Here is a 16740-nt window from a genome sequence, read left to right as displayed (position 1 = left end):
CCGAGGGTAAAGGCGTGCAGTCACATGTGTATTTGAATCCACTTTACATTTCAGGAGAGGTAGTGTGAGGTGAGGTTCTGCAGGCCTTCCCAAGACATCCTCTGTGCTGCATTTGTGCCAACCCTTCACCATTATGAAAGCACTTGATCCAAACTTGGACTATTTATTTGCTACATCCTTTGTGGGCCTCAGTACCTTGTGGAAACTGATGACAGGCTCTATCTCCTCTTTCGACAAGTCCCTACTCTTGCCCACACTGCCCCAGAGAGTAGCAAAGAGTGGCACAACTTCGCTCAGACAAGTATACAGGGTAACTTATTTTCCCCTCCTCCCCTCCCATCCTCCACCATGCCCGCCCCTCATATGCCAGCAGTACGAGGCACGCCACAACCCGGGCAGGTCGGCATTGAAGGAGGTTAGGCATTTAGCAGCACTGCGTTGTTTGTTGCCCAAGAACCAAATGATGCAAAGGAAGACACTGTGGATAAAATGAAATCTGGATGTAATCAATTGTATCATTTATCCATATGCGCTCGACGGCACACTGAACAGCAAATAAAGCTTGTCAAAAGAGAGGTTAACGTAATGTTCATCAATTATATACAGTTAGAAGCTTGATATATTTTCTGAGGCAAAATACTTTACATGACCGTCCATTAGTTCTGGAGCTGACAGTCGTTTGAACAGTAACTTTATGGTTCATCTGCATTATACTCAATTATTATTTTTTGGGAGAAAATGCTCCTCCTGAAGAGTGTGCGTGCTGCTGTGGTGGCCGGCTCGTGTCTATGTTAGGGAGTATTTTACAGCCAGTTGGTGACAGTCTTGCCTCATGTTGGCTGGAAGTCACATATTTCCAGAGCTTTGCAGGCACCATTTATTACATTAAAGATCCCACAAAGAAAAACTTGAACAGATAAAAAAATAAAGACATTTTTCATCAGACAACAGAAGGAGAAGAAACAAAAAAGTGCATTGGTAGTTGAGTAAAAACTAAATTTGTTGCTAAAGAATGTACTGCAGAGCATGTGATAATCAGCTGACTAGAGGCTGCTTGGTGACCCACACAGTGATCAATGACCCGCAACGCAAAGCCTGGAAACACCTGACGACCTGCCAGTGTGCAGTGTGACCAAGAGGGACATACCTGCAGGCACCAAAAAGGCCATCATCATGATACTGCAAGCATGCAAGCAGCCAGCAGTGGTACACGGCACAAGGCACGCCACCCTCCTGCTCATGCAAGACACACGCACTGGTTAGCTCGGGGCACAGTCAAGGGTACCAACCGCTCGGCACCGAACACAGTCATGGGTACCAACTGCGCGGCACCAACCACAGTGAAGGGACTCAACTGCATGGTACTGACCACAGTCTAGGTTACTGACAGCATGGCATCATCCAGTCAGAAGTCATATAAAAAATACTATGGAGTCTGACACTAGAACATGTCGTGGTGCTACGCCAGCGTGACGTCTGATGAGCACAAAACTGGCATGGCATCTGATGGCTTGCATGAAGAGAGAAAAAAAAAGAGGTGCTTTGTTTCCTCAGTCAAGTGGAAACAGAGCCCAAGAGTGAAGCAAGACATCAAATTTAAGAGCCGTGCCTGTTGTTATGCTCACAAGACTTGATCCGCTGGCAAGTCATCACAGACAATGATCAGCTTCAACTTCAAAATATTTTCCAACATGAACCAACTGTGCAATACCAAGAAGCTGCGGACCCAGTGCAGAAGCCACGTATTACAAAACAAGGGTGACTACGCTAGAGATGAGTAAATCAGGGTCTTTGCTTTACCGAGGCGAGAGACAACAGTGGAAGACTTTAACACTTACAATAAAGGAGGCAAATATCAAATAAAAGTACTGATATTCATGAAATTTGAATGGTAATGAGATCAAGTTTTATTATTTATCTTCATGAATCAAAATCATGCAACTACTTTAACAATGATGCTGAATTAAAAAAAAAAAGCTATAGCGCAAAAGTGAAATACTGGTCATTTTGAAATATAACCAAACCATTGCTTGAGGACATTTCTTCCACTGTGAGGTTCATTTCATGTCTGCGCATTACTCATCTCTACCATATTTTAAGTGATCTACTGGGCACATTTTTGACGATGCTCAGCAAGCTCATTTGCACTCTGTAATTTGGGCTTGTGATTGTTTCCTCTATGCAAGAAAAAGCATTTGACCACACGTAGAAGGGTAATTTAATATTTACAAAGGGGTACGGTGCTGCAGTTATGATCGGGCAGGAGTAAAACTATAGCTGAGCAAGTTCTCAGAGGGAGACTTCTAAATACAAGGCTTTTGCACATGGGTTTGGGGAAAAGCTCAGAGCTCTTTGTGATTTCTATATAGAGTGTTAAAAAAGACCAGAATTTGTACACTTTTTCTTACATATATTTTGTATCTTTATCACAGAAAGCTCTGGATGTGTTAAAATCCAAAAATACAAACAGGAGGAAAAAGGGGTGTAAAGGCAAGAGACTGGCTACGGACGACTCTAAGCCCAACAGTTACTTGAAGGATTTGTTGTTGCATCTTGTTATAGAAAGGCATGTTGTCCACCTCTGGCTGCCAGCAAGCTTTGGCTCTGAGCAAGGTGCAGCAAAGGCCACTTAATACACTCAGCTTAATCAGTTACATTCCCTGAGACACTATCACAGTTAACATTTCTTTGGTTTGAACTGCTATGGAGTGAGCCAAATCTTTACTGCTTTCAGAGGTAGATGAGATCTTCATATTTGTTCTATCTACAAAAAATGCAAAAAAGATGATGTGATTACTAAGATGTACATATGGCATACATTGAAGTGCACAAGTATTTACAAAAACCCGTTTCCCGCCAAACTTCAAACCCTCAAAGTGACTGTTGGGTGTGCTGCAGTGAGTTATGGTCTATAGGATGAAAAAAATAAGGGCACCAGATTCCAATGAACAAAATAAAAATTCCTTGTAAAATCTGTCCTGAGTCTATCTTACAGTAAGTAAAGAATGGCAAGTTAAAACTGCAGTTTAAAAAAAATACTCAATTGTGTAAAACATAACTAATCTCAACCAATTTTGCGGAGGGTGTTGTTGTGTGGGCGCTGGGGCCAGAAAACAAACTCTCTAAGTGATGTTAAAAATGCATTATGCAAGTGTGTCAAGTTACAAAACTTTATATATTTATTTGGACCAATTATTCAGTATTCTATGGGTAATAAAAGGATAAAGGCACCAGAGAAATGAACATTTAAAACTCAGCAAAAAGCAACAGGACGGCAACAAGAGGTTATATTGGACAGCCCAAATTTCCAGATACTTAATGGTGTGCGGTTCAGATTAGCAAGGTTTTTTCTAAGTAAATGAGAAAATATATATATATATATATATATATATATATATATATATATATATATATATATATATATATATATATATATATATATATATATATATATATATATATATATATATATATATATATATATATATATATATATATGGCCATCGCCTTTCAAAAGGATATTAATTCCTACGCCTTGGACAGATATACTAAAGGAATCATTATCAAGAATGTTATACAAACAACTTTCTAATTCTTGAATCGTGTCTCCATCAAGAAAATACTCAACTTTTTGCGTCAGAATATGGACCTTATGGAAACCATCCAAGAGTCATGAAGCGTTGATTATATCACACACGACTACAAGCCTATATGATGTATATACACTACATAAATGAGACATATATAATATCCCTAGCCAATGTTAATAATGCCTCACTCTGGAGACATGACCCAGGCTACAGTCACATGAAATAGTCAAATATTCCTGGTTGTAAAAGGCTCATTAAATTCCAGTTTGAGATGAAGTCTGTGACACCATCGGCCAAGCTCCTCCATTGGTTAGGAAAAAAACAAAATGATGAGGAAGAATTCCATCTGGCATTGTTGTGGGACTCGTGCCAGCTGAGGCAATTTCAGATTCACGGATTGAAAACCTCAGCTGCTAAAGGACACAGTCTTAGCCCTTAAAGGTGTATTACTACGAGATCATGTTCCCTGAGTTTAAAGCCTAAATTGACTGCAAGATCGGGTCTGCCTCAGCTGAGACGCCACCCAGCGTGGGAGAGCCACAATCACTCAAAATAAAAAACAAAAAAAGGACTCTTTCATATAAAGAAAACTGTGATTCATTCCTAAGATCAGTCCATTTGAAGAGTATCAGATGATGAGGAGGATCAGACTACTACGGGTAAAAGGTTAGTCCATATAAAAGGTTATATAGACTGCTTTAGGATCAAAAGTGACTGGTCTGAGCTGGTCTGAGAGCATTCAGATGATGGACTTTGATGTAGAGCGGCTGGAGGGAGAGGAGACAAATGTGATATCTGCCACTGAGATGAAGGAGTCCACTTGGTTTAGAGGACAAAATGGCAACGGTACTGGTATGTCACAGCAGCCTTCATGCACACTTTCGCCTCTAATAAGAAATAAGAGAAGCAATACTGTTAGTGGGTGAGGGCTAATATACAATACAACGTGGTCAATACATTGGGAAAATTGCACTGTGAAAACCCATGCTTGCTACCTGATTGTCCCAGAATCATAAATCTATTGTCTGGTGTCTAAGCGAGCACACACAATCATCTTGAGAATAATCACCTTACAGTAATAAAGGAATATGTTAAAATACATGAAAATATTGTACACTGCTCTACACATGATCTATCAAAGCCTGCTGACTGGACATAATATGGTAGTAGGAAAGACATATAGAGTCGTCATAAGGTGAGAGAAAGGAATAAACAGTCAAAAATTAAATATCTACTCTGTAAGACATTAATAGCAAATCCCACTTTCAATAATTTGTACCCAATGTAAGCTTTAAAAATCATGCAACTGATTTTTGTGGTGCCCATAAAAATAAAACAGGGATCTTGGTGTTTAGATGACACAAGCGCTACTTGGGAGACAAAAGGATCTGAAAACATTGTTACTCTAGTATGATGATATCTTCACCAACCCAAATCATCTAGCCAAATACAGACCCCAGACAACCAAGACCCCTAGTGCATGACCAGAACACAGCAGCAATGAAAGAACTTACCTTTAGCCACTTATCAACACACTTGGTATGAAACTCATGCAGACACGGTAAGACACGTAACATCTGCCGCAGTTCGAAATCACACATGCAGATAACACACGTCATCTGTTTTGTCTCAGACTTTTCCCCAGTATACCTGCAAAGGGGAGCACAACACCATGTGGATAAAGTGAGGCCTGGACAACCCTGAAGCTTGCATCATGTAAGTAATGCTGCAAAGGGTTATGTTTATTTTTAGAGCAAAATGTCACCTGCTGGAGGTCTTCCGGTACTAAGGCAAATTTTGTTAATGGCTCAACAGTCCAAAACTGCTTCATCATGGGAACACATGATAGTTTCATCTTTCTAAAAGCTGCTCATCATAAAATCTAAAAGGAAACAAGTATTTTGTACAAATGAACAGCCAAGAAAAGCCTCTTAACTGCAAAGATTAGGGTTAACTACAAAAAACTGTGATTGATGGAAATATAATACTTTCTGTGATCAATACAAATATTATAAATACTTTCTGTGATCAATAAAGCAATGGAGTCCTAAGCATGAGATATCCACTTTGTGTTGTGTTGGTTGGCTCACCTATAGGACGGGAGCTGGTCAATCACGGTCTTCATAAGGCCTCTTGGTTTGGCTTCACCAAGCCTCTCTGCAAGATGTAGCAGGGCCTCATAGTTCTCCGTGTCTGGAGCCTCCGCAGGCACTGGGTCTACCACGCTATACTGGTGCAGCGAGGGGTGCGATAACATTGCCCTGCAGGAAACCAGATGAAAATCATTAAATCTCTTTAAACACTCTGATCTATTTTAAACTGCTCCACAAAATCCATCCAGCAGCAGCATCTTCATCTGCAGCTTAACCTCAAAAAATGAAAACCTTTAAAAAAAAAATTAGACCGTTTTCCAGAAAATACGATGTTACTTACAAGAAATGTAAGAGAATGCCTGGGTAGGTGGCAGCAGCTGCAGCAGCACTTGGAAGAGGAGGAGGAGGTGGGGGCGGAGGGGCTGTTGGAGGAATGGTGTTACCTCGCCAACTTGAACTGCTTCGCCTCGTGCCTCCCAGACTGCTTCCGCTGCTCCCTCTCGGCCCTCTCATGCGCCCCAACACGTGGCCCTGAGTGGGGCCTCGGTACAACCCTCGCCCCAGCATGTCGACGCTGGCTCCGCGGGCTCCGCCGCCGCTCCCACTGCTTGCCTGTTACATCATGACTTTTAGATCACAGAAAATGTTCTACACATTAATATAAACAAGAAAAATAGAACAGACTTAAAGTATCCTCATTAAGAGAAGAGATCTAGGTGTTCTATGGAATCAAATACACTGGAAAAGAATATTTCCATTGATGACTAGGGAAAATTTCAAGTGATGGTGCGAGGCATGAAAATTTGTTAAGGTGTGAGCTGTGAACTTCATACCCACGTTTGTGGTGCATTTTTTCCTTGAAACAAAAAAAGTGGCTGGCCATCACTGTGCTATTCAGCAATCTTAATTTTGCAATTCTGAACATGTGCAGTGCTGGTGGATGCCATGAGGCTCACCAGGACCTGTGCCCTTCAGGATCCTGTCAAGAATTTTGTGGAAAGGAAATAAAACGTTTACTCTACCAAGGGTTGGGACACTGTCACTGACCCCACAGGTTCCATAGTTCATCAATGAGAGGTCAGTGAGTGCCACTATTACTATTTCAGTAACTCTCTAATACTTACATGTAAATGATGAAGTTGATGAAGGTGAGTATGGGCTGGGAAGGGGGTCACTAAGGGGGGTGTGGGCTGTGTGTGGGTGTGGTGGTGGTGCTGGGGAGGCATCTGGGGAGCCACGCTGACGCCGAGACTCTGAGGTGCTGCAGACAGCTGGCTTGGAACAGCTGCAAGGTGGGCAGGGACGGCCTGGGGGGGCGGCACGGCCATGGGTGCCTGGCCATACAGGGAGGTGTGGGTGTGGGGGGGCTGGGGGGTGGCAGCCATGAGCTGGGGAGGCCCGGCAGGGGCCAGAAGGGGGCCAGCAGTATGGTGGCCAGGAGGGACCATTGGGGCATAGTGGTGCTGGGGGCCAAGGCAGCCCCCATTCATCTGAAACAATGAAAGGAAAGTCAATTATTGGGATGTGGAATTTACATCACAGGGAGGTATGTAATACTTCATGTTAAAAAGGCTGATTATTACATGCAGATATGTTAATAAAAGTCTTCACATGCCCTCTGTGACAGGTCAGTAGGTCAGGGGGAAAGTGTTGAGAAATTAACCTTCAGTTCCATTTAAGGTCAAGACAATGCCAGCCTCTGAGGCAGACACTGAACTAATACTCCCTCTCCAGGCCCTGAGGCACGCACCTGGTACTGGTGATGGAGTGGTGGATTTGAACACAGGAAGGAGTGGACATTACAGTGGTGGAGGCGAGGAACATTGCCATAGCTGCCCCCACTGGCGCCACCCATCTGAGAGGAGAATAATAAAATAGCATTATGTTACTGCACAAACACACCGATAAAACAAAGAGAATGTTTCCCTCAAGTCTTAAATGAACTACCATCAGGACACCTCAACTCCCGAAACTGACCTATCTTTCGGCCACTCCTCACTAATCACTCCTCTAACTCTTTTTAGGAGTGAGTAGAGGGCTTTTTTTTTTCATATTTGTTTCCTTTTTTTATGCCCTTTAACTGACTCCTCTGCTGTAAAAAAAATAAGAAAATAAATAAAAATACTCCACACTTAAAAAGAGTCGGTATTTCACATGTACTATTTGGCTTTTAAAACTAGAAATCTGCAAAATATTTAGCAGCGAGTCATTCCACCGAGGAACAAAAGTCTCCCCAACCTTACATGCTTCCCTAATGGAGCTGATGATTTTAATTACCTCGCCTTAATCTTTCAGCTTCCACCCCTTTGTGTTCTCATTTTACCTTCAAATCCTTTTCTATCCTCTAATAACCTGTCCATCATGCTGAATGTACAACTACCGGACTGTAACTTTTGTTTTTCCATATCTTCCCCAAATCAACATGTACACTTCTCATTGCCTCTATGACCAATGTTCCCAAATTATCGTACTGAACCTCTGATACTTACCCATTTCAAACCCCCAAAACTGTCTCCTGGGCCCCAATAACGAGATCAATTTGTAGTTATCGTTAAAATAGTTAATTGCTGATGTTTCTTGGCAATAGTTACGCGTCAGAAACCGGTCAACACTATGCTCTGAGTACGATAATCTAGCAACGGTGCCCTAGACCACTCGCCATGAGGGTTAACAGCATAAGCTCAACGTTATCTAAATTTACGAGGAAGAAAACATTTATTCTTGGTGGCGTACCTTCACGGATTTTAGGTCGATATTCTCAGACGCTTCCATCTCTCATATCACGAATTTCCAAAGGCCAGAAAGGAAAATAATCAGGTTCTAATGACTTTTTAGGTTCATGGTACAGAAGAACGGTCAAACCAATGTTGCCAGATGGTCGTGCTCAGCCTCTTATTTTTCCCTATTTACACCCCCAAAACTGTCTCCTGGGCCACAACACCTAGATTTATTTATATTTATCGTTACAGTCGTTAATTTCTGATGTCTCATGGTGGTAGTTAAGTGTCAAAAGCCGGTAAAAAGGATGCTCTTGAGTACAACAATCTGGCACCATTGGGTCAAACTACCACCAGGGTCATTAAAGTACCCCTGGAAATGCTCTCAACTCCTATGAAAGCCTCCTATGTAAGCCTTGTCAAGTGTGTGCGCTTGGGTGTCAAAATGCTAAGAATGTGTCCCTTCAAGTCCACAACAACCACACCAGGGCCTTGCTGTGCCTTACTTGATGTGGAGAGGATTGGACATGGCCACTACTGAGGTGGTGGGTGTGGTGGGGCTGTGTGGGGGTGGCACACATCATGGACGACGGGCCACGGGCATGGGCATGAATATGGACGGCCTGTTGCTGCTGCTGGTGCTGTGATTGATGCTGCTGGTGCTGCTGGTGCTGCTGCTGTTGCTGCTGCTGTGGCTGAAACTGGTGATGTCCTCCTCCACTGTTCATACTCGACATTGCCAGAGACACGGGCACCTGGGGAAGAAGAGGCACTCGGTTAGTAACAATATGGCACTCCGTCAGTCTATGGCACTCCGTCGGTAACTATCTGGCACTCCGTCAGTAACTAATATATTTTTTTTACAACAGAGGGGACGGCTCAAGGGCAACAAAAAGAGTGTAGAAAAAAAAAAATCCCGCTGCTCACCGCTCCCACAACAGACAAAAGTAAAGAGTGCCCAAAAGAGAGGTCAATTTCGGGTGGAGATATGGCACTCCGGCAGTAAATGTATATGGCACGGTCAGTAAATAAATGGCACTCTGTCAGTAGCATATGGCACTGTCAGTAACTCTATAAGGTACGGGCAGTAGCTATGTGGCACTCGGTCAGTCTATATGGCCCTCCCTCATGAACTATATATGGTATTTGTAACTGTTATTCATGATCAAGGATGCAATACTTTATCACAGTGCAGAAGATAATGTTATAGAGTGGTGTTATTTTTTTTCATTTTCCGAACTCTCTCTCTCTCTCTGCGCATGATGAGAGAGAGAGAGAGAGAGAGAGAGAGAGAGAGAGAGAGAGAGAGAGAGAGAGAGAGAGAGAGAGAGAGAGAGAGAGAGAGAGAGAGAGAGAGAGAGAGAGAGAGAGAGAGAGAGAGAAATTAGCTTCGTTGGTGAAAAAAAGTCTGAGGAAAGTTCGTACGAAGTTATACCAATGGGATTGCTATCTGCTGGAGGGAGGGGGGGGGGCACCCTTCCTCCCTAATCCATATAATAGTAGTAGTAGTAGTAGTAGTAATAGTAGTAGAAGAGAGGACAGAGAGGAGGACCTAAGAAGCGATACAAAGCGTTACGGGTCAAAAGAAGTAGAAGTATAAGTAGTAGTAGTAGTAGTAGTAGTAGTAGTAGTAGTAGTAGTAGTAGTAGTAGTAGTAGCAACAACAACAACAATAATGATAATGATAATAATAATAATAATAATAATAATAATAATAATAATAATAATAATAATAATAATAATAATAATAATAATAATAATAATTCTGCCGTCCAAAGCTAACGTGAAGGCTTGTCCAACGCCGCCTTTCCCACGTGACATATTTGCACTACTAACTAAATTACGCTGCAGGCCAATAAATCGTAATAAAATCAGTCAAATTTGATGTCCGAAACAACAATAAAAAAAAACCCGGACTCGAATACTTGAAACAGATAACAGAAAACGAAACCCCAAGAGACACAACCCGTTTTCTATTTAGCCCATACATTTTTTTGGGGGTGGGTGGGTTAACTATGATATACTGAATGCCTTACTGTACAAAATAATGAATTGTTTGACGCCTTAACTAATCTAAATACCATATGCAAACACGGAAGAGGGTCTATGATAGTTTTTTTTCCTTTTTGGCTAACTATGATAAACTATGTCTTACTATAAAAAAAATAATGTAGGCCTATCTCCACACACTTAACTAATCTAAATACCTTCTTCCTTCTTCATTTATCTATATTTATCTATAATCTAAACATGAACAGACTCACGTAACAACAAAAATAATAACAATAATACTCGTACCAAACTTATAATTGGAAAAAAAAAAAAAAAGTTTACCACGACAACATAATACTCGAATCAACATGTGCCTGCCTGTGTGTGTGTGTGTGTGTGTGTGTGTGTGTGTGTGTGTGTGTTGTGTCCCTCATTAGTATTCACGGTAAATTCACGTCAAATTTACTCAACCGGGGTCCGTAATCTAGCTTGGGGGAGCGGAAAACTACCCCTGCATCATAAACCACTTCGAACATTAGTATAGTAAAGGAAAACGCAGAACTCAATATTCCTAAACGTATCGAACTCCCATTTTGACCATTTCCCAAAGCCACAGAAAAGACTAGCAGAGTTTCCATGGGTGATTTTTTCCACTTAAAGGGCACACAACACAAGATGAGGCACTTAGTAACATAGAGTACCAAGCGCCACATATAGAAAGACGCTTGGTACACTATGTTATTTGGAGACTCATATAATAAACACACAACAAAACAATTCAGCGACCAAGGGCGGGATTTTGTCAACAAGCAGGGAGGGTAGGCGTGAAGGCGAGGGGAGAGGTGCTTACGGGATCATGTATAGGGTGTGTATAGGGGTTAAGATGCAGAGGGCGTGTAAAACTATCACTGGAATCACAAAATAGTCCATGAAAACCCAAGTAACTTCTATGAGAGGCTTTATAAACTATTTCCCAAGGCCACAGAGGAGACAAGCCGAGTTTCAATGGGTGATTTTTTCCATTTAAAGGGCACACAACACAATATAATAAACATAACAAAACAATGCAGCGTCGAAGAGCGGGATTTTGTCAACAAGCAGGGAGGGAAGGCGTGCAGGCGAGGGGAGAGGTGCTTACGGGATCATGTATGGTGTGTAGGTGTGTATGTGGGTTAAGATGCAGAGGTCGTGTAAAACTATCACTGAAATCACAAAACAGGCCATGAACACCCCCCCCCCAGTAAGTTATGTGTGAGGCCGGTATGTGGAGTGTATAGCCTAGTAGAAAGAGCACCATAAATAACGTAGCCTAGCATGACGTGTCCAGAAATTAGACCGCGCATGTGATGACAAAAAGGAAAGGAAAATGGGAACTGGGAGACGGGATGAAAAGGTGAACAGGAGAATGGGATAGGATGAAACGGGAGGAAGGGAGAGAGAAACAGGATGAAATATGGGAGCAAAAGAGGAATAGGATGAAAGAGGGAACAAGTGAGAAAGGGATAGAATGAAATGGGAGGAAAAGAGGGATAGGATGAAGAGAGGATGGGAGAGGAGAGAGAGAGAAACAGGATGAAATATGGGAGCAAGAGATAGGATGAAAAGGGAGGAAGAGAGGGATAGGATGAAGAGAGGGAGAGGAAAAAAGAGGGAGGGAAAGCGAATAAGGAGAAAGAGAAAAAAGCGAGAAGATGGATGGGGAGAGGAAATTAAAAGGAGATGGTACAGGAAGAGCAGAAAATGGAGAGAAATGGAGAAACGGAGGGAAGAGGCGCCAGAGAGAGAGAGAGAGAGAGAGAGAGAGAGAGAGAGGACATTTCCCCGCGTTAAGTCATTCAAAACTACATTACCGAGGAAACTTCATTAGCCCAGGTCAGAGTTTTGTCGTTCTGGCAACAATGATCAACACACAACGCAGCGGGGAAATGGGCTTACGAACTCTCTCTCTCTCTCTCTCTCTCTCTCTCTCTCTCTCTCTCTCAACATACGCAATGAGATTATTAATTCCCAAGTCTGTCAAAATGCTTTCACGTCTTTTTTTTTCTTATTTTTCTTCTTTTTTCTTCCTCCTCTTCTTCTTCTTCCTCCTCCTCCTCCTCCTCTTCCTTTACCTCCATCCTTCTTCGTCTCTCCTTTTCATCTTCACAACACCTTCCTCCTCCTCCTTCTCATTCCTCAGTGTCAACTCTCCTAATCTTGCACTTCGTCTTAAGTAAAATCCATCCCATGTCCTTGAAAAAAAGAAAAAAAAAAAAAGGCTAGATTTATTGCATAGCGAAGGAAGGCATCTTTGGAAGGTCGGTCTCTCTCTCTCTCTCTCTCTCTCTCTCTCTCTCTCTCTCTCTCTCTCTCTCTCTCTCTCTCTCAAAACTAATCGATATATGCCTCTTCTTTATTCTCTACGTTCTTTTCTTTCTTTTTTTCTTTCTTTCTTTCTTCCTTCCTCACGACCTTCTTTTGTTTTGTTTTAATCTTCCTCGCTGTCGTTAGTGTGTCTGTCCTTCCCATCTGTTCTATCAGATTTAATAATTTTCTCTTCTAACCTCTATTTCTTCTCCTCTTCATATTTTTAACGCTTTCATTCCTGTTCAGTCCCATTCTCTCTCCTTCCCTCACATCTTTTGCTCGTACTAATAATTTTCCCTTCTAAAACTCTTCTTCCATTCCTCTATTCTATTCAACTTTTCCTCCCTTCCTCCTTCCATTCATTTCCTTTCTCTTCAGTTTCTTTTTCTCTCTTTCTCCCTTACACATCTTTCTTTCTTTGTCTTTTCCCTTCTTTTACTTTCCTTCCCTCCTCCCAAACTTCTACTCCTCTCCTCCCTCTTCAGTCCCTCTCTCTCTTTCCCCTCTCACATCTGCTCCGAAATGCTGCACGAACAATTCTTTCCTTCCTCTCAAACCTCCATTCCTCCCTCCCTTCTAAGCTTTCTTCCTGTTTCAGTATCTCTCTCTCCTTCCTTCTCTCTCTCACCTATCGTTCTCTCATATCTGCCTCTAAACCAAGCCCATACTAATATTTTTCTCTTCTAAACCATTTATTTCCCCTGGTTCACTCTGTCTAACTCCCTCCCTCGCTCCCTCACCCATCTTCCCTTCCTCCACATCTGCCGCGAAGCCAAGCCCGTACTAATGCTCAAATCGATACCGAACACCCATTCCCCTCGCGACGTGGCAGCGCGAGAGACGAGCACCTTCGGAGAACTCTATCCACGGCGCTCAGGTCACTCCCGACGCCGCTGCATACACATGTAATCAATAGTCTGCCAGGGAAAGGCGTGCCATGACTTATGAACACACACACACACACACAGACGCACACACACAGACGCACACACACAAGGTCGCTTTCTCAATGGACAACTACGTATGTTACCCGCCTTCCATCTACGTCAGTTCCACAGTATCACTATAGCTACGTTGGTGCAATACTAGGCTACCCCCCCTTTAGTATGCTATCAACACCGTCAGTTTGGCAAGACTACTACTACAACTACTACTACTACTACTACTACTACTTTTTTTCTACACATAAAAGATACCTCCACCCATGTTTATTTTCTACTACTACTACTACTACTACTACTACTACTACTACTACTACTACTACTGCTACTACTACTGCTGCTACCTCACACCTCGGCCTCATGAACCCCTCTAACTGAAGACTGGTTATCGCATTCCCTGTCAGTCAGTTCAAGGAATCGACAAGCGAGTTTCTGGAATACTAGACTCAGGCCCCTTTAGGCTCCCACCAGTGACAGTTTGGCAAGACTTACTACCACTACTACTACCACGACCACCTCACACCTTGGCCTCATAAACCTCCCTGAAGACTCTTGTTGCTGCATTCTCTCTGTCAGCCAGTTCTGGGAATCGACAAGCAAGTTTTTGGAATGCTAGACTCAGGTCCCTCTAGGATTCCCCAGCGGCGGTTTGACAAGACCCACTACCACCACTACCTCACACCTAAGCCTCATAAACCTCCTTAAAGACTCTTTTTACCACATTCTCTCTGTCAGTCAGTTCTGGGAATCGCTGAGTAAGTTTCAAGAATACTAGAGTCATCCCCCTTAAGTAGGCTACCGCAGCGGCAGTTTGGCAAGACTCACTACCACGACCACCTCACACCTTGGCCTCATAAACCTCCCTAAAGACTCTTGTTACCACATTCTCTCTGTCAGTCAGTTCTGGGAATCGCTGAGTAAGTTTCAAGAATACTAAAAGTCATCCCCCTTAAGTAGGCTACCGCAGCGGCAGTTTGGCAAGACTCACTACCACCTCACACCTTGGCCTCATAAACCTCCCTGAAGACTCTTGTTACCACATTCTCTCTGTCAGTCAGTTCTGGGAATCGCTGAGTAAATTTCAAGAATACTAAAAGTCATCCCCCTTAAGTAGGCTACCGCAGCGGCAGTTTGGCAAGACTCACTACCACCTCACACCTTGGCCTCATAAGCCTCCCTGAAGACTCTTGTTACCACATTCTCTCTGTCAGTCAGTTCTGGGAATCGCCAAGCAAGTTTCTGGAATACCAGAGTCATGCCCCTTAAGTAGGATACCAACAGAGGCAGTTTGGCAAGACTTACTACCACTGCTAACTAAGACCTTGGCCTCATAAACCTCCCTGAAGACTCTTGTTACCCCATTCCCTTTGTCAGCCAGTTCTAGGAATCCCCAAGCAAGTTCCTGGAAGACTACGACTCGTATTCTCAAACGCTCTCGGATGTCACTAAAACTATTTCTCAAGGCCACAAAAAGATGAGTCGGGATCTCATGAGTGTTTTTCCACGTTCATGGTGCAGAAGCCTTGTCAAACTATCACGAGGCTCATAAAACTACCCATGGGAATACTAACACAACCTCTACCAAAGCCTTATCAGATGTCGGTGTGTAGGCCTTAAATTATTTGAGAATCGGGCAAGTTTCTGGAGGACTAGGACACTAAGCAGGTTTCCGTATCCTTCTATGCATCCTTGAGTATCCTTGTGTGTTTGTAGGACTCGGTTCAGGTCCCATAAGCTTCCCCTAAAGAGGTATATAGTCTAGTAAGAACTCCTGGCCAGTACTACCTCACATCCTTGCCTCATAAACCCCTCCAGACGCCACTACAGGGCTCTTATGGCGTCTCCGGGGATAAAGGAGCCAAGGCCACTTTAAAGCCGGCGACGGGGAAGGCGTTTCCATCAGAGGTGCCAATAAAACGCTTAGAGAATCAGAGCTCCTTTGGCGTGTTGCTCGGGGGTTTGAACACTCCCGCAACGATGCCATTTTGCTCCTACGCCTCCTTAGTGGTGCTCAGAGGGATTTAGCGTGCGAAGATAGTAAGAGGGAAGGAAAGTAAGAAAGAGCTAGAGTGGAGGAGAGTAAGAAAGCGAGAAAGTAAGAAAGTAGGAGAGAAAGAGAACGAGACAATGAGGAGGAAAGAAAGAAAGGAGAGTAAGAGGGGAGAGTTTAGAGGAGAATAAGAGGAGAGTAAGAAAGAGTAGGAGTGGAGGAGAGTAAGAAAGCGAGAAAGTAAGAAAGAATTAGAATAACAGAACGAAACAATAAGAGGAGGAAAAAAGAAAGGAGAGTAAGAGAGGAGAGTTTAGAGGAGAATAAGAGGAGAGTAAGCGAACGAGAGTAAGAGAGGAGAAGAGAAAGAGAAGAGGAGAGTAAGAGAGATAGAGAGAGGAGAAAAGTAAGAGAGAGTAGGAGTCTTAAGATAGTGAAAACGTAATAGTCTTAGCGTTTTCCTGCGTACTAAAGACACGCCTACTTTTCCAGCCTTACACACACACACACACACACACACACACACACACACACACACACACACACACACACGGATTTACGTAGGAGGCAGTAGACAGTAATTTCCCAGGTGGCGAAGGTGGTGGTGGTGGTGGTCCCTGGAGGTGGGTGATCCAGGTGGTGAGGGAATAACGTCATCCACGCTACCACTGACGTCACTCGCACACACACACACACACACACACACACACACACACACACACACACACACACACACACACACACCATTATTGCTTTATCCACTTCAATCCTTATTTATTTATTTGTTTTTATTTCTTCGTCATTTATCTACTAAAAAAAACAATATCACGAGCTAATTAACGTTTCCACAGGTAGTATTTGCAGGTGTAAGTAGACAGGTAAACAAACACACACACACACACACACACACACAACACCTCCCCCCCCCACCCCCCCTTGACATTCATCACCCCGCCAGGCCTGTCTCTCTCTCGCGTCTGATTGGATGGCTCACTTTATGATAAATGAAGGAATTAAAACCTCTAACGGCGTATTGTATCGCCCGGGGATCGACAACTCATTATGGCGCCG

General features: G+C 43.1%; 1 protein-coding gene across 3 annotated transcripts in view; it reads right to left on the bottom strand.

Moving 5' to 3' along the window:
* LOC127002156 (RING finger protein 44-like) overlaps nt 1-16740 on the bottom strand; it is a 117307-nt gene that overhangs the window by 8984 nt on the left and 91583 nt on the right. The window contains exons 3-9 of one of the 3 annotated variants that reach the window (XM_050867813.1): nt 8907-9155; nt 7434-7538; nt 6808-7173; nt 6024-6295; nt 5681-5851; nt 5105-5240; nt 1148-1233 (exon numbers count right to left, since the gene is read on the bottom strand). In XM_050867813.1, coding sequence (XP_050723770.1) covers nt 1148-1233; nt 5105-5240; nt 5681-5851; nt 6024-6295; nt 6808-7173; nt 7434-7538; nt 8907-9155 — 1385 coding nt within the window. Of the gene's footprint in view, nt 1-1147; nt 1234-2389; nt 4478-5104; nt 5241-5680; nt 5852-6023; nt 6296-6807; nt 7174-7433; nt 7539-8906; nt 9156-16740 lie in introns of those variants that run through there. The other 2 variants (XM_050867815.1, XM_050867814.1) reach the window with 2 other exon arrangements.

The sequence above is a fragment of the Eriocheir sinensis genome, chromosome 22 (genome assembly GCF_024679095.1).
Source record: "Eriocheir sinensis breed Jianghai 21 chromosome 22, ASM2467909v1, whole genome shotgun sequence".
NCBI classification, from domain to species: domain Eukaryota; kingdom Metazoa; phylum Arthropoda; class Malacostraca; order Decapoda; family Varunidae; genus Eriocheir; species Eriocheir sinensis.
Note: the sequence above shows the minus strand (reverse complement) of the source record. Positions and strands in the feature narration are given on the sequence as shown.